This window comes from Stegostoma tigrinum, chromosome 30 (assembly GCF_030684315.1).
Source record: "Stegostoma tigrinum isolate sSteTig4 chromosome 30, sSteTig4.hap1, whole genome shotgun sequence".
In the NCBI taxonomy this organism is placed as follows: Eukaryota; Metazoa; Chordata; class Chondrichthyes; order Orectolobiformes; family Stegostomatidae; genus Stegostoma; species Stegostoma tigrinum.
This window is the reverse complement of record NC_081383.1, coordinates 4,509,056-4,532,192: the sequence shown is the minus strand read 5'-3', so window position 1 is coordinate 4,532,192 and position 23,137 is coordinate 4,509,056. Positions and strand designations below refer to the sequence as shown.

The window sequence follows — 23,137 nt, the reverse complement described above, 5'->3', positions numbered from 1 at the left end:
ACCCAATGAAGGAACAATCTATATGGAGACTTCATAAGATACAAAGGTCAGAAAAGAGTAGCACCAGTCAGCAAAGGATACAAGGGAGACAGAAGCAAGAGACAACAAATTATAGGGACACACAAGCAAATGTGGCATGGAACTCAACTCTAGCAAGTCATCACAATCAGATTAAACAGAGCTGCTGATTCTGTCTAAGGTGTCAGAATGGATGTTAATTAATGTTTCATTGTGCATTACAAATCTATGACTTAGCTGATTTCCAGCATTCTCAACTTTTCCTTCCATGTCAACGTTAGTCTCATTTAATTTTGCATTCATAGCCCTTCCTACCCTCACCACCTGTAAGGTCCTTCACTTGAAGAGCTTTGGGCCTTCCTCCAATTTCTGGCCTTACCACCCCCCCACTTTCGTTGCTCTCACAAAGTGAAGACTGCACCTTCATTCCCCATATATCTGTTACGTTCTGCTCCCTGTAAGGTGTTTTTCTTTCCTTAAGCTGTTGGTAGCTCAGTTTCAAACACTGGTTAATAGTGCTCCTGTGAAGTCCCTTAGGATGTTTTACTATTTTGAAGATCCTCTGCAAATGCAAACAATTGTTGCATTCCACCTCATACAGGTTAGACCGAAAATCAGGACAGGTTCATGCAACCTGCTGTGCATCCAGCTTGAAGCAAAGTAGAAGCCTGTCAGATTGTTTCACATAGTAAATATGCAGACTGAGAACGCCTGGCAGCAAGAGACAGAGAAACAAATGGAATATCTTCTGGTTCTACCTGTGTTGCTGATCTGCTTCCTCCAGGTGGCGGTGTTACCCTTGCTCCCAGCTCGCTCGGTGTGCTTATTTTGCCTGCTGACAAGAGCAGCGTTCTGCAGTTGAGACGATTGGCTAAACGTGTGCAGCACTCCTCGGGGGTTGGTTGTAATTGACTGTGGCCCTCGAGACAGCTGGCCAGAGCTCTGGATAAATTAAATTCATCATAGTTTTTTTAAAATTTGTAATAAAGTAAGATTCAATTATTATCCACTTACTTGACACAGATTCTGTACTCAAGAGATAATGAAGTTTGGAACTAAAGACTCTCACGTTTGTGCAGTGGTTCAGCATTGAGAAAACCCCCTTAGGGCAAGTACAAGGAGGACTGGATGACAAGTTAAGTCCCCCTTGCTGTGCAAAGTCCTAACTTTCAAAGAGAATACTTTGTTCATTGCACAGAAATTGTAATTATTCACTTCAAGCTATAGCTTATCCCAGTGAATGACAACTCTTGTTAGTCTTTTAGAATATTCAGTTGGATTGCTTCTTTTGAGAAAAACAAGATCTAATTCCTCTAAATGAACCATGACCCTTGGATGGGAAGAAGTTTCTAATTTTTTTTAATTCATTAATGGGACGTGGACATAACTGGCTCGGCCATCATTTATTACCTATCCCTAACTGCCATTAACAGTCAACCACATTGCTGTGGGTCTGTAGTCACATGTAAGCCACACCAAGACAGCAGTTCCTCCCCTAAGGGATGTTAGTGGCCCAGGTGGGTTTATCTGACAATTGGCAATGGATTCATGGTCATCATTTCAGTCTTGATGAATCAGTTTTAAAGATTCAAAGCTTGCTTTCTTTAAGTTCAGTAATGATTGCCTAAACCTGTTCTGATGAAGTTTTCAATTTTATCAAAGGTAACTTCCTTCTCAAAGTTTTAATCTCTCCTGCTGTTGCTCATCATGCATGCAGCAGAGGTCATCTCAGGTCTGAGCACAAACAAGGCAAGACATCAAACACTGGAGACTTCAGTCAGCACTCAAACATAAAAAAAAAGACATTTATTTGGCCCATCTGTGCTTGTCAAATGAGTTATCCACCTAATTCTACTTTCCAGCTCTTGGTCCATAGCCTTGTACGATCCAGCACTTGCAGTGCATATGCAAATACTTTGCAAATGTAATGAGCATTTCTACCTGTGCCACGCTTTCAGTGACTGAGTTCCAAACTTCCACCATCCCACAATCTAGTCTTTCTGCCTGTTACTGAGTCAGTGAAGTTCAACTCTGGCCACAGGGTAAGTGCTAGAAGACTGGAGGACGGCTAATGTGCTTCCACTTTTTAAGAAAGGTGATAAAGATGAAACAGGAAATTACAGACCAGTTAGTCTCACTGGTAGGGAAACCATAGGAAAAAATTCTGAAGGGACAAAATTAATACTCACGTGAAAAGACACGGGTTAATTAGGGATAGTCAGCATGGTTTTGACAGAGGTAGGTCATGTCTAACAAATTTGATCATATTTTCAAAAAAATTCTAACAAATGTATCAATGAGGAAAGTTCAGCTGATGTAGTTTATAAAAATTTTAACAAAGCTTCTGACAAGCACCCACATGGCAGACTGATTGAGAAGGTTACAGCACACGAATTCAGGGAAACTTGGTGAGATAGATCAGAAATTGGCTTAGTGATAGGTGACACAGGGTAGTGGTAAAAGGCTGTTTGAGTGACTGGAAGCCCGTGTCCTGCAGTGTACCACAAGGATCAGCACTGTGACCCTTACTACTGTATTTTACATATATACATGAAAATGTGGGGTGAATATTAGAGGTGCCTCTAAAAGGCACATTAGCATAGCTTATTACAATATCTTCAGGGTATTTATTTCGACCACTTAGCTCTATATCAAAGCTGACAGCTGAAACAGTCCTGCTATCCAAATCACAATTCAGGAATTGAGTTGTTGATTGTATAAATTTGAATCAAATGTGTACTGAAGAAGGGCATCGGATGACCACTTTGAACACGTAAAAACATTTAAAAAAGGAGGCCATTTAGCTCCAGTCAGCTCTTGTACACCGTCATGGGTGATCTACCCTGGTCTTTAACTATTCTTTTGTGCCAGCTCCGCGACTGCCTCATATTTCAACCATCTAACAATCTCCTCTTTAAATAGCTTCAGTGTTCCAGCCTCTGCAAATCTCTGGGCTAGAGACTTCCAGAAATTTACTACCCTTCAGGAGGAGGAGTTCCTAAGAAAGGAAAAGAATGTCCTTTTCTTCTGTAACTATGCTCCCCAGTCAAGACTTCCCCAATAGTGGAACTATCTGCTCAACAACTATCCTATCAAGCCCCTTCAGAAGTTTGTATGCTCCAGCATGATTATTCATTAGCATTTAGAAGAATGTGGCATTAAGGTCTAACTTCTGTGTACAAAGAGACCTATTTAAGAACTGCTAACCAGTAATTAGTTAATTTAGTTGAGGTGATTCTTCAAGCACATAAAGAGACACTCTCAGAATCTGGGCTCTTTGACGAGGTATACAACTGTAATATTTCATTCTAAGTAAACTGATTCCAAGTAAAGGCCAGCTCTAATTTCTGCCTTCACCAACTGGCTATCAGAGTTACAGTTGAATGAACTTCACAAATATTAAAAACTTCAGTCACTTTGAGCTCAGAAATCTATGCAACAAATTGGTCAAAGTCAAGCAATACACCACTCATTGGATTTTACCTTTGCATAAATTATACCCTGCAAAACATTCATATTTCTGCTGCAGACCTTAATAGGAGGCCTCCCACTTCCTACAGACTAAGGGGGTGGCCATGGGCACCCGCATGGGCCCCAGCTATGCCTGCCTCTTTGTAGGTTACGTGGAACAGTCCCTCTTCCGCACCTACACAGGCCCCAAACCCACCTCTTCCTCCGGTACATTGATGACTGTATCGGCGCCGCCTCTTGCTCCCCAGAGGAGCTCGAACAGTTCATCCACTTCACCAACACCTTCCACCCCAACCTTCAGTTCACCTGGGCCATCTCCAGCACATCCCTCACCTTCCTGGACCTCTCAGTCTCCATCTCAGGCAACCAGCTTGTAACTGATGTCCATTTCAAGCCCACCGACTCCCACAGCTACCTAGAATACACCTCCTCCCACCCACCCTCCAGCAAAAATTCCATTCCCTATTCCCAATTCCTCCGCCTCCGCCGCATCTGCTCCCACGATAAGACATTCCACTCCCGCACATCCCAGATGTCCAAGTTCTTCAAGGACCGCAACTTTCCCCCCACAGTGATCGAGAACACCCTTGACTGCGTCTCCCGTATTTCCCGCAACACATCCCTCACACCCCACCCCCGCCACAACCGCCCTAAGAGGATCCCCCTCGTTCTCACACACCACCCTACCAACCTCCGGATACAACGCATCATCCTCCGACACTTCCGCCATTTACAATCCGACCCCACCACCCAAGACATTTTTCCATCCCCACCCCTGTCTGCTTTCCGGAGAGACCACTCTCTCCGTGACTCCCTTGTTCGCTCCACACTGCCCTCCAACCCCACCACACCCGGCACCTTCCCCTGCAACCGCAGGAAATGCTACACTTGCCCCCACACCTCCTCCCTCACCCCTATCCCAGGCCCCAAGATGACATTCCACATCAAGCAGAGGTTCACCTGCACATCTGCCAATGTGGTATACTGCATCCACTGTACCCGGTGTAGCTTCCTCTACATTGGGGAAACCAAGCGGAGGCTTGGGGACTGCTTTGCAGAACACCTCTGCTCAGTTCGCAACAAACAACTGCACCTCCCAGTCGCAAACCATTTCCACTCCCCCTCCCATTCTCTAGATGACATGTCCATCATGGGCCTCCTGCAGTGCCACAATGATGCCACCTGAAGGTTGCAGGAACAGCAACTCATATTCCGCCTGGGAACCCTGCAGCCTAATGGTATCAATGTGAACTTCACCAGTTTCAAAATCTCCCCTTCCCCCACCGCATCCCTAAACCGGCCCAGTTCGTCCCCTCCCCCCACTGCACCACACAACCAGCCCAGCTCTTCCCCCCCACCGACTGCATCCCAAAACCAGTCCAACCTGTCTCTGCCTCCCTAACCGGTTCTTCCTCTCACCCATCCCTTCCTCCCACCCCAAGCCGCACCCCCATCTACCTACTAACCTCATCCCACCTCCCTGACCTATCCCCTCCCTACCTCCCCACCTATACTCTCTCCACCTATCTTCTTCACTCTCCATCTTCGGTCCGCCTCCCCCTCTCTCCCTATTTATTCCAGTTCCCTCTCCCCATCCCCCTCTCTGCTGAAGGGTCCAGGCCCGAAACGTCAGCTTTTGTGCTCCCGAGATGCTGCTTGGCCTGCTGTGTTCATCCAGCCTCACATTTTATTAATAGGAGGCCTGTCTGGAAGGCATTTTTCCACCTTGTAGAGCATTCGAGACAGTTGTGTGGACATTTAGTACGCTGTTCTAATGTGGAATGCAGAAGAGAAAGTGACACTCGTTAATCCTGCAGCATGCTAACACATTCATTGCATCCATGATGTGCTCAGTTTCAGTCCACACAGTGGGTAGACATGTCCATGGAAAATGCCTCATTTGCTGTGAGCACAAGTAGATTGCTGCCAGAAGCCAGAATAGGAATAACTAATCCAGGAGTCAGTTTTGCAATTCAGTGCTTGTTAATTTTATATGTTAATTTTGTGACAGGCTTGTCTTCTATAATCAAAATAAAGTCAGGAAAAACTCAGGTCTTGCAGTACATGTGGTGAAAAAAGGTGAAATTTAAGTCCAATGTGTCCAGTTTAAGAATTTTACAGTTTTGAAGAAGTTGCATTAAACTGATAGTGTTAACTGTGTTTCTCTCTCCAAGGATACTGCCAGACTTGCCAAGTTTCTCCAGCAATTTGCATTTAGTTTAGATCTCCAACACCCACAACATTTTGCTTTTACTTGTCTTCCATACCTGTTTCAACGTATGGTGCTGTACTGCAGAGTCCTGCTTGCTCTGTACAGTCGATGATGTCTGTTGCAGTATCCGTTGTTCAATCTCCTGTAAAACAGAGGAGTGGTTTGTTTCTACGCCAGTCTCTCCCTCATAGCTATGCAGCATGGAGACAGCCATCTACATGTAGTGGGGGCTCTGGCCCCTCAATCGCTATCATCCTCCAAAGCCACTCAGACTGTTGTTGTTGAAGAATCTCATGTTCCAGCCTCAGAGAGATAACTGTCCTGGAAACCAAGCTATTTACTGGTAGGGTGAATTCTCTCCCCTCTCAAAGTTTAAAAAAACTCTTTATCCTCCAAGGCAGTGGCATGTCAATCACACAACAGAGGGTAAGTGACAACAGTTACACAGGAAAAAATTAAAAAGTAATACTTAAAATATAAAATGGTGCAGAACCACTGAGTGGCATAGATCTGTTCCTGTCTAACATGGGGGTGCGGTATAGGTCAATGGAGTACAGTACTGGTGGGGACCAGCTTGTCACTGTACAACAGTGGGATACAGTGGTATGGACAGGTCTGTCACTGTATGACACTGTGTTACAGAACTGGTGAGGACAGGTCTGTCTCTATGTAACACTGGAGTACAATACCAGGGGGAGAGGTCTGTCACTGTAAAACACTGGAGTTCAGTACAGGTGGATAGGTTTGCAAATTGCTCACCTGTTCTTGCTGAAGGGCCTTCACAAATGCTGCTTTCAGACGATTGGTATGCTCAGCTTTCAATGCCTTCTTTTGGTTCGACGTCACGCATTGCTCACACATGATAGTGCCAGATTTCCCTTGCCTCCAGCGACAGGTGAAATCAGTTTTACATTGAGAACAGGCGTATGGCTCTTGGGTCAATCCCGGTACTGAACTTTTACCTATGAATGTAAGGAAATACATCACAGCCTGTACACTAAATGAACACACCTTGCTCCCTTACATCCAGTCCATTGCTTTGAGACTGATTTCATCCATTTTATTGAATATCAGGAAAAGTCTATTCTGAACAGCTAAGAAACACTGTAGGAACGTGGTACATTCACAGCCGTTAAAGAGCTGGCAGCCTATTGATAAGGCATTGGGCCAGTAATCTAGAACCACTGGCCAGTGCTGTGGGGACATGAGTTTATATGAACAATCTGGATGGAATTTCGGAGGTATTGAGAGTAAGTTTGTGAATGACACCAAGATTGGTGGAACAGTTGACAGTGAAGGAGGTTATCCAAGATTACAAAGGGATCTTGATCATTTGGGCCAATGGGTTGAACAGTAGCAGATGGAGTTGAATTTGGACAAATGCAAGATATTGCATTTTGGTCAAACAAGGGTAGGACTTGCATAGTTAATGGTAGGGCCTAGGGTAGTGCAGTTGACCAGAGACCCCTTGGGGATGAGGTACACAGTTCTTTGAAGCTTGCATCACAGGTAGACAGGATGGTTAAAAAGGCATTTAGCACGCTTGCCTTCAATGCTCAGACCACTGAGTACAGGAGTTGGGATGCCATGTTGAGGTCGTACAGGACATCGGTGAGGCCTCTTCTGGAGTACGTGTACACTTCTGGTCACCCTACTATAGAAGGATGTTAGTAAACTGGAGAGGGTTCAAAAAAGATTTACAAGAATGGTGCTGGGACTGGAGGGTTTGAATTATAAGGAAAGACTGGATAGGCCTGACAACTTTTTCCACTGGAGTGAAGGCTGTTGAAGAGTGACTTTATAAAGATTTATCAAAACATGAAGTGCACAGATTAGGTGAATAGCAAATATCTCTCCCTTAAGGTATTGGATTGCCAAACCAGAGGGCATATTTTTAAGGTGAGGAGAAAGCCTGAAAAAGGAACCTGAGGGGCATCTTCTTTACGTAGGATGGTTAGGTACATGAATAGAAAAGTTTTAGAAGCAAATTGGCCAAATGCAAACAAGTGGGACTAGTTTAGTTTGGGAAACTTGGTCAGCATGGACGAGTGGAACCATATGGTCTGTTTCTGTGCTGACTGAGTCTGTGGTTTCAAATCTGAATTTGTTTCTACAAAATCTGGAATTAAAAAGCTGGCTTAACAGCAACCATGTCAATTGCTACCCACCCACTGAAACCCACCTTGTTCACTAATGTCCTTTTAGGAAGGAAATCTACTGTCCTTACCCAATCTGGCCTACATGTGACTTGCAGCCCTAGCAACAGGGTTGAGTCTGCGTATTTAGAGATGGGTAACAAAAGATGTACAAGTCAGTGACACCTGTATCCCATAAGCAAAAAATATTCCCATTTGTCCATTGATACTTGTGGACAGTTAAAGCTGGGAAGGTGGAGGTTAGGCTTAACTCGCATCAAATACTGTCACTGAAGCATCTTAGGATGCTTCACTATGTTAGAAGTGCTGTATAAATGTAACCTTTCGTGATTGGTTAATTTGGGAAATAAATTACCCCTTTTGTAACTGAATTGTACATGTGCTTCTGCCAAGTTTTTCGTGAAGCACTTCACTGCTAATGAAGCACTTTGTTTTTGATGTACAGTCACTATACTAGGAAAGGCCAAGTAGGCTAGGCCTGCATCGTCTAGAGTTTTGAGCAGCCAGAGGTAACTAAATTGAAACATAAGATCCTAAGGAAACTTGACTAGATGCATGTGGAAAGGATGTCCCTTCTTGTGTAAGAATCTAGAACTCGATAAGGAGTGCTCATTTAAAACTGATGAGGAAGTATTTTTTCCCTGAGGTTCGAGTGTCTTTGGAACAGCGTCCCTCAAAAGGCAGCTTTTGCACAATCTTAAAATATTTTTAGGGCAGAGGTGGACAGATTTTTGATTACCAAGGTGAAGAAAGATTACCATGGGTATGCTGGAATGTAAAGGTAAGTAAGGTGAAGTCGCCACAGTCCTACTAGACCATATTGCTACTCTCCCATGAGACAATGTGTGACCGCTGGTGGGTTAACATGACAGTCATCACACCTCAAGCGAAGCGAGTGGTTGAGAAGGTGAGTCCTTCACAGTAACCTACATGGAATCATCTGGCTGATCATGTAGGTGAAACATTGATCTGAAATACTTGCGTCTCATCCCAAACATTAACTAAAAAAATCAAAAACAACACTTTCAGGTTTACAATACAGTCTTGGAATTTATGGCTGACTCCATCCATAGCCAATGTTCTGCAGAAACCCACCAAACATTATCATTGGTTGAAACTGTGGGCTGATCGACTGCCTTCTGGCCTGAAATCCAAAGATCTTGTGGATCAGATTTCATCCGACTGGTGTAATGATGGAGAACATTGATTTAATAGGTGAATAGTAAAAAAAAGAGTTGGAATGAGTGGAAATACAATGCCTGAACAGAGATGCTAATTCAATAACAACTTCCAAAATGAACCTGGATAAATACTTAAAAAGGGAAAAAATGTGTTATGAATGAAGAGAAAAGCAGCAGCACCACCTGGAGAGCCCTGTTAAAGAGCTTACACAGTCAAGTTCAATGATTTTGCTGCATTATTCCAAGAATATTTTATAAATATTCATTCATATGTGTGGGCACTGCTGGCTAAGCCAGTACTTTCTGCTTGTCTCTGAATGCCCCACGGAATAGTTAATTGTCAACCACTTTGCTGTCAGTCTGGACACACGCAGGATGGCAGATTTCTTTCCTTAAAGGGCATTACTGAACCATATGGGATATTTAAAAAATATAAGTGACAGTGGCTACAAAGTTGACATTAGACCAGCTTTTCATTCCAGATTTTATGGAATTCAGATTTCACTCCCTGTCAAGGTAGGATTCAAACCCATGCCTCTAGAACATTAGCCTGGCGTTCTGGATTACTAGTCTGGTGACATGACCACTACAACGCTGCTTCCCTCCATGCTACATATTATTACATCTTTGAGGAGTTCAACATCTCAAATCCAGTACTTGAGTAATGCCACAATTTAATCAATTACCCCAATTTTAAAAACCAAAACCAAAACCCAGGTTTCTACAGCTCTAAGCAAAACATTGCGCACAAGAACTCTACCAAACAATAAAAAGTCAGAACTAGACTAGAAACCGTAACTGTTTCTCTCTATAGATGCTGCCGGACCTGCTGAGTTTCTCCAGCAATTTGTTTTTGTTTCAGATCTCCAGCATCCACAGTTCTTTGTTTCAATTATAACTCTACCTTGGGTTTCTAGAAGATTATGCACCACCTCCTCCAGGCCCACTAAGTAGATGAACTCATTATTTGCAGCACTGGGTAGGAAGTTCAGCTCAGGGGCTGGCGGTTTGGGTGGTGGGATTTCCAGCAATGTCTTTTCCAGCTGCTTCCGGAGAGCAAGCTTGGCGGCTGCCTGCCGACTGGCTGGTGAGTCATTGGAATTCATGACTGATGACACTGTATTGGTGCTGGCATTTGACTGAGCCGAATTCAACGCTGAGGCTTTCATCGTACTCGATGCCTGCAAAACAATGAGAGAGATTAGGCTCCTCAGTTAAAATTGAGAAAGGACAAAATTTTTTCCCCCATTAAGCACCCCAACATTATCTTTTCTCAAGTACATGGATTGTTTCTGCAGCCTAGTTCTAAAGGTACCATTAACCCTTCTGCTACCAATCCCAAACACAAAGGTTTATGCATTCATTCACAGACATGGCCATACTGTCCCTGATTGCATGTGCTGTACAAGTTGTATCCTTTAAGAAACTGTGTGTTTATGGCATGGAAAATGTTCTAAAAGTAGCACTCAACGAAATGAATCAACTGTGTTCAACTGAAAAACATTCGAGGTGTCACCAGCACTCCAATAGTTATCCCTGTGTGCCCTTGAGAAGCCGCCAACTTGCACCATGTATGTTTTCATTATGAAAGCACCTGACCCAGTGGTGTTGAACGAACAGTATACATGTCCAAGCAGTGATGCCGCGTGATTTAGAAGGGAGCTTACAGCTGATGTTATTCCTATTTTTCATGTGCAAGCATTGCTCAACAAACCAATGAACAGGTAGGTCATCACACACGGCAAGTCCCTGATACTTGCTGGACTCGCATTTTCCAGGAGTGGGGCTAAGAACAGCTGTTTCTCATTGCTTGGCGCCAGAGTTAACTCTGACCTCGTGTGATTTCCCTTCCTCCCACTAAGTGATCAACAAATGACCTGGAAACAACCACAGGAGGATACTAAAATGATTCCTAAATGGTGTACAAGTTTATAAAACTTCAGTGGAACAGATCTCATATTACATGGACTGAGGTCACTCAAAGTTAGTGAAAATACAATGGAGAAACTCACCAAGAGAGAAAATAACCTTATGATCAAATCACAATGCCTGAATCTTTGGCTGCGAGACAACAGCAGGGCTTGTTAATTCCAATCTATTTCCTTGTGAACGGGGCACTGTACAATAAACAGCCTATTTTCCAGAAACAATTTCAAGAAATGGTCAATTACAGGGAGAACCCCTGGTGGCTGAATGGGCAAAGGCCTCCCTGAGATCACAAAGTCATTAGGGCCATTTGAGAACACAGCCTGACCTCAGTTATTTGATTTAGAACATAGAACAATATAGCGCAGAACAGGCCCTTTGGCCCTCGATGTTGCGCTGACCTGTGAACTAATCTAAGCCCACCCCCCACACTATCCCATCATCATCCATATGCTTATCCAAGGGCTGTTTAAATGCCCCTAATGTGGCTGAGTTAACTACATTGGCAGGCAGGGCATTCCATGCCCTTACCACTCTCTGAGTAAAGAACCTGCCTCTGACATCTGTCTTAAATCCATTACCCTTCAATTTGTAGCTATGCCCCCTTGTACAAGCTGAAGTCATCATCCTCGGAAAAAGATTCTCACTGTCCACCCTATCTAATCCTCTGATCATCTTGTATGTCTCTATTAAATTCCCTCTTAGCCTCCTTCTCTCCAATGAGAACAGACCCAAGTCCCTCAGCCTTTCTTCATAGGGCCTGCACTCCAGACCAGGCAACGTCCTGCACCTTTTCCAATGCTTCCACATCCTTCCTGTAATGGGGCGACCAGAACTGCACACAATATTTCAAATGAGGCCGCACTAGCGTTTTCTAAATTTGCAGCATGACATCATGGCTCAGGAACTCAGTCCCTCTACCAATAAAACCTAACACACCGTAAGCCTTCTTAACAGCATTATCAATCTGGGTGGCAACTTTCAGGGATCTATGTACATGGACACCAAAGATCCCTCTGCACATCCACACTACCAAGAATCTTTCCATTGACCCAGTATTCTGCCTTCCTATTATTCTTCCCAAGTGAATCACCTCACATTTATCTGCATTAAACTCCATTTGCCACCTTTCAGCCCAATGCTGCAGTTTATCCAAGTCTCCCTGCAACCAGCAACATTCTTCCACATTGTCCACCACTCCACCGACTTTACTGTCATCTGCAAACTTACTAAACCATCCACCTACGCCTGTGTCCAAGTCATTTATAAAAATGACAAACAACAGTGGTCCCAAAACAGATCCTTGAGGCACACCACTAATGACCTGACTCCAAGCTAAATATTTTCCATCAACCACCACTCGTTGCCTTCTTACAGAAAGCCAGTTTTTAATCCAAACTGCTAAATCTCCCTCAATCCCGTGCCTCTGTATTTTCTCCAATAGCCTACCATGTGAAACCTTATCAACCACAACAGACTAAATGAGTGCTATTTCCTTCAACTGCGTTGAAGATTAGAAGCCATGCTGCCGACATTTTCAATCTGAAGCAGTCAAGGGAAGAACTGGATTAGTTTTGGCTATGTCTTCTTCAGAAATTTACTGGAAGAGATGGAAAATATACGGGCGCGAGAAGGTGAAATGGCACTCAGATGAAACTAGCATTGCTGTTCTCAAGGAGAGGCAGAAGGGATGAAACATAAGAAATATGTGAACTAGGCCATTTTGGCCCTCAACTCTGCTCTACCATTCAAGCAAATCATAGATGATCGTCTATTTTAATATCACTTGCCTGCACTCTTTCCATTTACTGTCAGAGGCAGATGGCAAAAAAATGGAAATAGACCCTCTGTTCCAACTCATCTGTGCTGACCAGATATCCTAAATTAATCTAGACCCTTTGCCAGAATTTGGCCCTCTCAACTCTACTTATTCATGTTCCCACCTCAGATGCCTTTAGATGTTGTAATCATACTAGCCTCCACCACTTCCTCTGACAGCTCATCCATACCTGCACCACACTCAGTGTGAAAAGGTTGGCCATTAGGTCCCTCTTAAATCTTTCCTCTCTCACCTTAAACTTGTGCTCCCTAATTCTGGCCTCTCCTATTCTGGGGAAAAGACATTGTCTATTCACCCTGTTGATGACCCTCATGACTTTTATAAATCTCTATGTCTCCTGATGTCCTTAATATCTAGCAATCTATCTCGATCATGAACTTAGTGAATGACTGAGCCTCCACAACCTTCTAGGGTATAGCATTTCAAAGATCTACCACCACGTGAAGAAATTTTTGTATTTAACTCCACTTACAACAAAGGGTGACATATCATATGCCTTCCTAACTGCTTACTGTACCTGCAAGTTAGCACACAATGACTCATGAACAAAGACATCTCAGAGTGGCATGGTGGCCAGCACTGCTACCTCACAGCACGAAAGACCCTGGGTCAATTCCACTCTTGGGTGACTGTCTGTGCGGAGTTTGCACATTCTCCCTGTATCTGTGTGGGTTTCCTCTGGATGCTCCAGTTTCCTCCTACAGTCCAAAAATGTACAGGTTGGGTGGACTGGCCATGCTAAATTGCCCATAGTGTCCAGGGATGTGCAGGCTAGGTGGGTTAGCCATGAGAAATGTGGGGTTATGGGAACTGGGTGGGATGCTCTTCAGAGGGTCAGTATGGCCTGCTTCCTGAGTGTAAGAATTCTATAATTCTACAGTCCTTTGAGAAATCAACACTTCCTATCCCTCACCATTTAAGAAATAGTCTGCATCATCATTCTTTTTAGTGACGTGGATAAACCTACAATTATTCACATTATATTCAATCTGCAATGTGCTTACCTTCAAACTCATGGGTAAAATTATCAAGGGATATGGGCGATGGGGCAGATAAATGGTTTCACAGTCCAGACTGAGGTAACAAGGCATAGAGCTGGATGAACATAGCACGCCAAGCAGCATCAGAGGAGCAGGAAGGCTGACGTTTCGGGCCTAGGCCCTTCTTCAGAAACGCCCAGACTGTCACAGTCCAGACTGACTGTTTCTTAAACTAGATTCTGAGACTTTCCCAGGAGTCCATAAGGCAGGATCAACGTAACCATCCAGTCCACTAAAGTCAAAAATGAGTGGTTGAGTGGTGGCCAGAAGAATGCTCTGATCCATTCATGAGTCCTCAGGTAATGATACAGTCAGCCCTTAAATGCAACAAGACCTGGATAACATTCACACTTGGGCTAACAAGAGGCAAGTAACATTTGTGCAAAACAAGTGTCAGGCAATAACCATCTCCAGTAAGAGTGAATCTAATCATTATCCTTTGATATTCACTGAATCCCCCACTATCAACATCCTTTGATATTCACTGAATCCCCCACTATCAACATCCTTTTTGATATTCACTGAATCCCCCACTATCAACATCCTTTTTGATATTCACTGAATCCCCCACTATCAACATCCTTTTTGATATTCACTGAATCCCCCACTATCAACATCCTTTTTGATATTCACTGAATCCCCCACTATCAACATCCTTTTTGATATTCACTGAATCTCCCCACTATCAACATCCTTTTTGATATTCACTGAATCCCCCACTATCAACATCCTTTTTGATATTCACTGAATCTCCCCACTATCAACATCCTTTTTGATATTCACTGAATCTCCCACTATCAACATCCTTTTTGGGGGTTGCAGGGGTGGCTGGGGGGAACTTATAACTGACATGAAATAAAATTTGCTAGTCACATAAAGACTGTGGCTATAAAAGCAGGTAAGCAGCTAGGAATCCTACGATGAGCAACTGATCTACTCACCACCACCACCACATCCCACCCCCAAGGTCTGTCCATCATGTTCAATGAACAAATCAGGAATGTGCCAGAATATTCCTCACATGCCAGGATGACTGCAGCTCCAGCGACACTCCAGAGGCTTGACACCATCCAAAAGAAAGCAACTCAGCTGGCTTTAACCACACCCATAGACATTCATTCCCACCATCGCTAATGATCACTAGCTGCAGCGTGTACCAACTGCGACAGAAGATGCCAACATTTTGATTGCTTGTGACAGGTAGATCATCATCTGCCAATTGAACTGCCTGCCACTTGCAAAGTGGATTCAAGGTAAGTGATTCATTTGATGCCACAAGCAGGGCTGACAACAGCGGCCAAAGGAAGTCACAAAGTGAAACAGAGTATGAAGGAAGCTGTGTCCTGGAAGCCTGAAAAATTAAGTCACCAGACAGACAGGGAACTCTACAACAATAAGGAGGTTAGGATGACCTGAGTGCTCTTCTATCCACATGATAAATCAGCAGACACAAGTGACACTGCCTAACTGACCGTGGTTGAATCGTATTCGAAGGCTTGACCATTAAAGAGGAATTCTCAACATTGTTGCCTCCAAAATCCACAACCAGAGAATTTATATGTACACTGAAGTCAGTAATTGTTATGCAAGACAAAACATGAGCCATTGGAGAAGGCAAAGACAAATGACTGCACATCTGCAATGACCAGGTGTCATTTCAGCTTCAATGCAATGAGTAAAATATATTATTTCCTTCCTTTCCTGTTGTACAACACCTACTGTATTATTCAACAGGTAGTTTGTGCTAGATAATAGGGTGTGATTATGTTATTATTCGATTCTTGCAAAGGTCAAACACCACCTAAGGTTCAAGACATTATCTGACGAACTGCCACGTTATGGCGGTCTTTTTTTGCACACTGAAAGCCACCGGCTTAGCACAAGAAAAATATTGTGCTGATTTATTTCACTTTTATCAAAAATCAAAGCCTTTCATGGAGTCAAAGAACAAAGATACCACTCAATTACCAAACATTGCATGGCTGCTTGATTTGATGTTTTTAACAGAAATGACCGAAAAATTGAACTCTTTGAACTGTGAATTACACGGGAATCAGAAGACGATTGCTGACACAGTTACTGCAGTGAAAGCTTTCATGTCAAATCGAAACGTCTGGCACAGCCAGTCAAGAAAAGGAAAATGCAAAGTTTCCCTTCTGTGCTCCAAATACTGACAGAAAACAAAGCTGCTGTTAGGATCATGGACATTGACAAGTACATTGGTCAAGAGTTCAGCAACAGATTTAATGATGATGAACAAAAGGAGCCCTGCCTGGTGTTTACTTCAAAACTCTTTGTGGAAGTGGATGTCGGCGACACTTCTGAACAAATCAGTGTGCTATTTAACCTTGAATGTATCACTTTGGAAATGGAGATTGTTAGCTTTCAAAAATAACATTGCTTTGCTTTGATTTCAAATGAACCTGCCATAAATTTCTGCAGTCGAGTAGAAACTGCAAAGCACAGTAACATCCACAAAGTAGATTTGATCCTACCCATTTTTGAGAGTCTCCCGTTTCCCACATGAACTTCATCTAATCTAAATTTAGAACTTGCCCAATGAGCATCTGAATGACTCCATCAGTTGCCCTCTCAGAATGCACCGGTGGGCAGCCTGCAGTGTCAAGTTTTACATTGAAATAAAGATCAACTTTCCTTTGTTTAAATATATATTTTGCAATTCAATTGCAATAATTACAATGTAATCTTATCAATTCATTTCCCAAATGTGCTTTAGTAGCTTGTGATATTTACCATTAATCAGAAATGGTGTCACTAATAAAAGGATCGGCAATCTCTGATCTTCAACAAGCATTTGAGAACTAGGAACAGTAGGCAATTCAGCTGCTCGAGACTGCCCTACCATTTGTTACAATCATGACTGATCTCACCTTGGCCTTAACTCCACTTTCCTATACACTCTCCATGGCGATTCAAAATTTATCTCAAAAGGTTCACTTATTGCCGTGGCATCCATTACACTCTGAGGTACACTCTAAGATAAGACACTCTTTGGAAATTTGTCAAGGTTCCATAGACACCTTCTAAACCCACAACCACTACTATCAGGAAGAACAAGGGCAGCAGATACATGGGAACCACGACGTGCAAGCTCTTCGCCAAGCCACACACCATCCTGACTTGGAAACATATTGTTGTTCCTTCAGTGTCACTGGGTCCTGGAAATCAATCTCTCTAATGGCATGTGGGTGTACCTAGACCAAATGGACTGCAGTGTTTCAAGGCAGTTTGCCACCACCTGCTCATGGATAATTAGAGATGGGTAATAAATGCTGGCTCAGCCAGCAATGTCCACATTTCTAAACGAATAAAAAAAAATCCTCCTGTGCTTTTGCTCCCCACCAACTCTGCTAACCTGCTTCTAGCGCTTCCTCCAGGGTCCTGCCAAAGATAGACAGACTCTGCAGTGAGAAATAATCACCTTCATCTCACCGATATCTGTAAGAAAATACCTGTTTTCTTAAAGGCATTATTAAAACACTCTTTTACATGCAACACTTTCACATGAGTGTGATACAGCACCATAATTTACATGGGAAGGTTGTGTGATTAACACGGATACAAAGGAGCCTTCAACCAAACAATAACCAATTATCTGGAAGAAATATTGAGCAAATTCAAGGGTCCAAATAGGAACTAACATTCTTGCGGGAAAGAGTTTTACTCGGCAATGCTCTTTGGATGTACCTAGCCTGGTCAGGGTTCTGCTAAGACTGGGTGAAACAAAATATTATTGCTCCATTTCAACAGTAAAGCTGTTGAGTACAACATTCCTACATCAGGTTGAATAATCATTCCCAAGTCTGATTGCTCAGGACGTTCCAATCAAAAGGTCTACCCATCTCCAACTTAATTCATTTTGTCCCTGGATATCAATAGCCATGGAACCCTTCAATTCTCTCAGTCCTCCTTCCCTTCCTTCAAAATCTGAGTTTCAAAATCCAGATGCTCATCACCCAAAGTGCTTCACTCTGCTTGACACTGGGCCCAACCCGAAATCTACGAGGTCGAGATGCAGCCACTGTCGGCAGCTTACCTGTGGAATGTTGACAAGCAGGCTGGTGTTGGGGACATTGGCCACACGGATCAGTCCCTGCTGAAGAATCCTCTGGCCCTGCATCTGCACTGAGCTGGGCACCGAAGCCCGTGGGGCCAGGAGCAGGGGTGGTGGAGCGGTGCTGGCATGTGGCCTGATGGCGTGGATTTGCTGGGGAGAAACAGACATTGGCTAACAGAATGGGAACAGCAATGGATGAAATGATGTGATCAGGATGGGGAAATGAAAGCAAAGCAAACAAGAAAAGGAAGACTGTTATTCAGGATTCCTAATTGTTACATCACACTACAATGCAGTTGTACAGATAAAGGTAATCTGCTCACAGCTGGAGCAGCAATTTGCATCAAAGGAAATCTCCAATATTGTACAATTTTCACTGTATGAAGCAGATTTCAAAGACAGAATATAAGCAAATCTTGCAAAAACAAAATAAAAACTTGAGGGTCAGGAGCAAAGCAATGTAAATCTATGGGCGATAAGACAAAGAGAAGGGGGCACAATGTTTTTGCAGCACATGCTTCCCCATTTCCACACAAGATATTAAAAAAAATTTAAAATCTTAATGTACTTTTATTAACATTTTATTAATTCCACAACTACAGATTAAAGAACCACAAAAGGCATCACCTGTCACAAGTAACTGTGCAGCGAAAACAGTATCACAGGACAAAAACGCAGCTCTGCTCAGGGTGTACAAAATCAACTCACGATTCACGAGCACATGACGTAAGAGATCAACTCCATCACACCCCATGTGTAAGATTATTCAAAAGAAATTTACACTTTTGTATTGCAGTAAGATTTTCTGCCTGAACACTACACAAATACAAAGTCACTAAACTGACTCAACTATGTTTCATAAGTCAGGGTATCTAGGGAGAAATTTTTGCCATTCGATGTCTCTGTAGTGCTAACACTCAGTCACGCCAAAGGCATGATTGCGGTAATCCAAAATAGTCACTTTGAAGTACTATTCTATAATAAATGAAGCCTAAGCACCACAGACATTAAGATTAAATTGCATTTAGGGAGACAAAATGATAACAACACAAAACAACTGCAGAGGCTGCGTCAGAAATAAAACTGAAAACAATTTTCCAGCAATTTATGCTTTTGAGGGGGAAATGATACTTCCACTGAGGAAACACTAACACAAGTTTGATTGCTGCATGGTGTCCCTTGAAACTGAAATTAACATTTTATTTTAGAGATATCCTTCTCAAGAATGAACAACGCAAACAAAGCTGTGTTTAACACTTGTCCAATGTTGCCAAAGGGCACAGAGACAATTCCATACATTCTGAGTGACACAGGGGACTACTGTCACAATTTAAGATAACAAAGTGTGGAGCTGGATGAACACAGCAGGCCAAGCAGCATCTCAGGAGCACAAAAGCTGACGTCTCGGGCCTAGACCCTTCATCAGAGAGGGTCTCTGATGAAGGGCCTAGGCCCGAGACGTCAGCTTTTGTGCTCCTGAGATGCTGCTTGGCCTGCTGTGTTCATCCAGCTCCACACTTTGTTATCTTAGAATCTCCAGCATCTGCAGTTCCCATTATCACTGTCACAATCTGGCCATTTGTGTAAACTACCCAAACCAAAGGACCAATCAAACTTGGCCTCAAATGAGGCAGAGGCATAGCAATCATTTTAAAAAGCTTCACAGAGTTCGTTTTGACCTTCATCAACTCACTGTATGCAAACTACATAGGACTAATTCCCCAAAGTACAGTACTAATTGGTTGAAGCACCAGAAAATATTCCAAGGGTTGTTACAAACTGCTGTGAAAATTCACACTGGCTCTGCTTCATGTTCTTTTCATAATTTCATTGGGACCACAGATTCAGAGTAATACAGCAAGGAAACAGACCCTTTGGTCCAACTCGTCCACGCTGAACCAGACTTCCCAAACTAAACTCATCCCGCTTGCCTGTGTTTGGCCCATATCCTAGTTGTTGGTGGATCAAATTGCACAAAAGGAGATGAATTATCACAATTGCCAATGTCACCCACCCTAAATCAGATGTAAGATTCATTTTTGTACTGAAGCCCAAGCAAAATAAAACAAAGCTGTACATTTTTGTGGCTATTCCTGCGTTCAGTAACTTGAGAAATACTCAGTGATTCTTGCAGCCAGTTGCTTACCTGTGCTCCTCTTACTAACGGTGGCATTGCCATTTGAGAGTTCTGCTGGGATCCAGGTTTTGAGGTTCCCTGTTGACCACCACGAATCAATGGTGGTGGAATTACTGTACCCATTGTGCGGGCAGTGGTTACCTGAAAGACAGGGATGTGTGCGTGTTTAGAAATATTTTTAATACAAGAAACAAATGACATCTCTCCCTCGCATCGAATTTTTCTCTTTCCTACTGTCAAACCTGGTTGGATTTAACTCTAATGGGCACAATTCAAATCTCTGTAGCCTGCCAAGAGGCCCTTATTCAGGTATCAGATTTGGCAGCCATTCCAGATCCAATCATGCCCTAACATCAGGTATAATTTTGATATCACTATTATAGAGAACAAACAAAAGCTGGAATAACTCAGCAGCATCTGCTGAGAGAAAAACAGAATTAATGTTTCAAACCAATGATTTTTCGTCTTGTTAAATTAATACTCAGTACTCAGTTTCAATGATGAGGAAAAGAACATATTTCCAAAGCACAATGAAAAAAATAATATGACTTCATAGATACCTCCAGGACCAATGCCTTCCATTATAAGCCAATAAAAGAAATAAGCGAGGAGACTATAGATGCTTTAAGTCAAAATTGTTCAAAGCCCTCTAGATACAAGAATTGTTTTTTTGGATAGAAACACTACAAACGGTTCTACTGCTGAACGAGGGAGGGAGACGAATAGGATAACTGCTGATCTGTCAACTCATTATCTGCCATAGCTACTTTTAAATGACATCTTCAATGCCCTTCAGTCAACTTTTTTCACTTCTTACAAGATACTATATGAACTAAAACTTCAACAACCCACATCCTGCCCACCCTAAGCCACACTTGCCATCACCCTTGTGATTTCCACAAACCCTCCATTAAAAACATTTATGATCACCATTCTTATTCAAAATTCACTGCAAAACCTTGAACAACCCTACCTCCACACAAGTGCAGCTACCATAGAATGATCTAAGCCCACAGGGCAGCACCAATGCAAGTTATGAAACTGAATTAAGTCAATCTAGGAATTTATGAATCAGCAAACAAAGAAAAAAAACGGCCATGAAAACTTCAGATTGTCTGAAAAGCCCAGCTTGCTCACTGATATTCTTCAGGGAAGGACTGGTGGACTTGGATTTCTGCACTTTGTGACTTTGATCTAAATCGTGATATTCACTCCTAATACGCTATGAAGTGGTCTGGCAAACCACTTAGTTGTCTTAAAGAAAAACTGTGAATAAGGAAATCTATTTGATTACATTCTCAAGGTAAATAGAGATGGGCAGTTTGTCAATATCCACATCCTACCCTTCAGCTATGATTATCAAGATCAAGAAACTGGTGTCCAAATTACAGTGTTACACAAATGGGTAAGTGTTACCAACTGCACTAAAACGAAAGACAGCTTTGTGACTGTACACACGCAAAGTTTTGTATGTAAAATTATGACTGTATTTAGTTTTCAGCTTTCTCACCTCCTTTTGTGAAGGTGCTGATATTCCTGATAATTCTCCAACGGCTCCTGGACCATAGCTGATCCTAGAAAAGTGAAGCAAAAGGCTATTTCACTGCGGAGGGCACCAGCAGTGCCACTGACTGTACAGGTGCCTCAGATAATCAGGAAGGCTAATAATCAAGAGTAGCATTCTGCATCGATCTACCACAAACTGGTTTGTGGGGCTGTTAGTTAATTATCTCAGACAGCTTAAATTGTCACCACCAGCGGATTTATGATCAGGACTACACTAAATTTCAAAGCATTCGCTCCAAATACAACTTTAGGTGATGCATTAAAATCTACAAAGCAATTACACAGAAGCATTCCAGTGATCAAAAAGCTTTAGAAAAAATTGCAACAGACTCAGTGCTAAGTCACTCCACTAGGAAATGATAATGTTCTTTTATATGTAAAACTTCACTTTTGGTTTGGTAGATTTTGCAATCACCGGTTCTAACTTCTTCCAATCCCTTCCATCAGGCAGAAGACACAGAAGCTTAAACACACATACTGACAGGTTCAAGAACAGCTTCTTCCCCAGAGTTATTAGACTTCTAAACAGATCTCTCAAATTTCAAATCTAATGCTGATCTTGCTTTTCGTGCATCTTCTTTGCAACCACAACTTTGTATTCCTTGTTCTGTTCAATCTCCCAAAATCTTTGTATGTTCTGATCTGCCTCTGCTGTATGCAAAACAAAATTTTTCACTGTATCGAGGTGCATGTGACAACAATAAATTCAGTAAATTAAAGGGTTGCTTATAGGCAAACTTGTGTCAGCATTATGCTCTGATCCAAGAGATGCCCCAGCCCAAAAAACCCTTGTCATGTGACCAGTCTGACATATCTGCAAATTGCCAAGTAGGGCCAATTTGTGCAGAAGAGACATTTCCTCCAAGATTCCTCTGATGCAAGGGCACTGACTGACCTGCTGAGTATTTCCAGCATTTCTGCTTTAAATTTCCTGTGAGTTTGGTTGGAGGAGACACCACAAATTCATGAGATGGACCTTTAAGGATGGGTATCTAGTCCACTGTGACAGATAATGGTCTCTCACGCAACCATAATCCAAAAGTGGGTTTGCACTACAAATCTCAAATTTACGTTTGACGCAGTCTGCAGAATGGATATGAGTGGATGTCTGGTCATGTCACAACCCATCAATAACAGGCAAATTGTACTCATCTCTTGGCAGAATGTGTCCTGGCCATACCGTATGACCTAGGTCGCCTGCCTCAGTTGGGCAAACTCACCAAAGGCCAGATTTATTACAAAATCAGCTCTCTAATTTCCTAAATAGACGTCCCAACTGCTCCAAGTGGTCTGAATGTTACATCAAGGTAAAAGCCACAGTTAGGGAAACAATCTACCACTCGGTCCCTCCAATGGCAGAAAATTGATGTATTTCCTTTTCCCAAAATGGCAACATTCAACATAGGAAATGACCACCTAGCATGCCAAAAGGTGATAATTGCATAACTCAGGGTGTTAAAAGAAACCTGCTAGATTCCCTTTAATAAATCTAGTTTGGTTTGAAATCAAATA

At 42.7% G+C, this 23,137-nt stretch overlaps 1 protein-coding gene across 9 annotated transcripts in view; it reads right to left on the bottom strand.

The window, feature by feature from the left end:
* Positions 1 to 23,137, bottom strand: part of gatad2ab (GATA zinc finger domain containing 2Ab) — a 137,306-nt gene that overhangs the window by 997 nt on the left and 113,172 nt on the right. For 7 of the 9 annotated variants that reach the window (XM_048559794.2, XM_048559798.2, XM_048559795.2 and 4 more), the window contains 6 exons: positions 20,069 to 20,200; positions 17,902 to 18,093; positions 9,943 to 10,219; positions 6,461 to 6,663; positions 5,757 to 5,843; positions 777 to 960 (listed from right to left, as the gene is read on the bottom strand). In XM_048559794.2, coding sequence (XP_048415751.1) covers positions 777 to 960; positions 5,757 to 5,843; positions 6,461 to 6,663; positions 9,943 to 10,219; positions 17,902 to 18,093; positions 20,069 to 20,200 — 1,075 coding nt within the window. The remainder of the gene's footprint in view (positions 1 to 776; positions 961 to 5,756; positions 5,844 to 6,460; positions 6,664 to 9,942; positions 10,220 to 17,901; positions 18,094 to 20,068; positions 20,201 to 23,137) is intronic. The other 2 variants (XM_048559796.2, XM_048559802.2) reach the window with 1 other exon arrangement.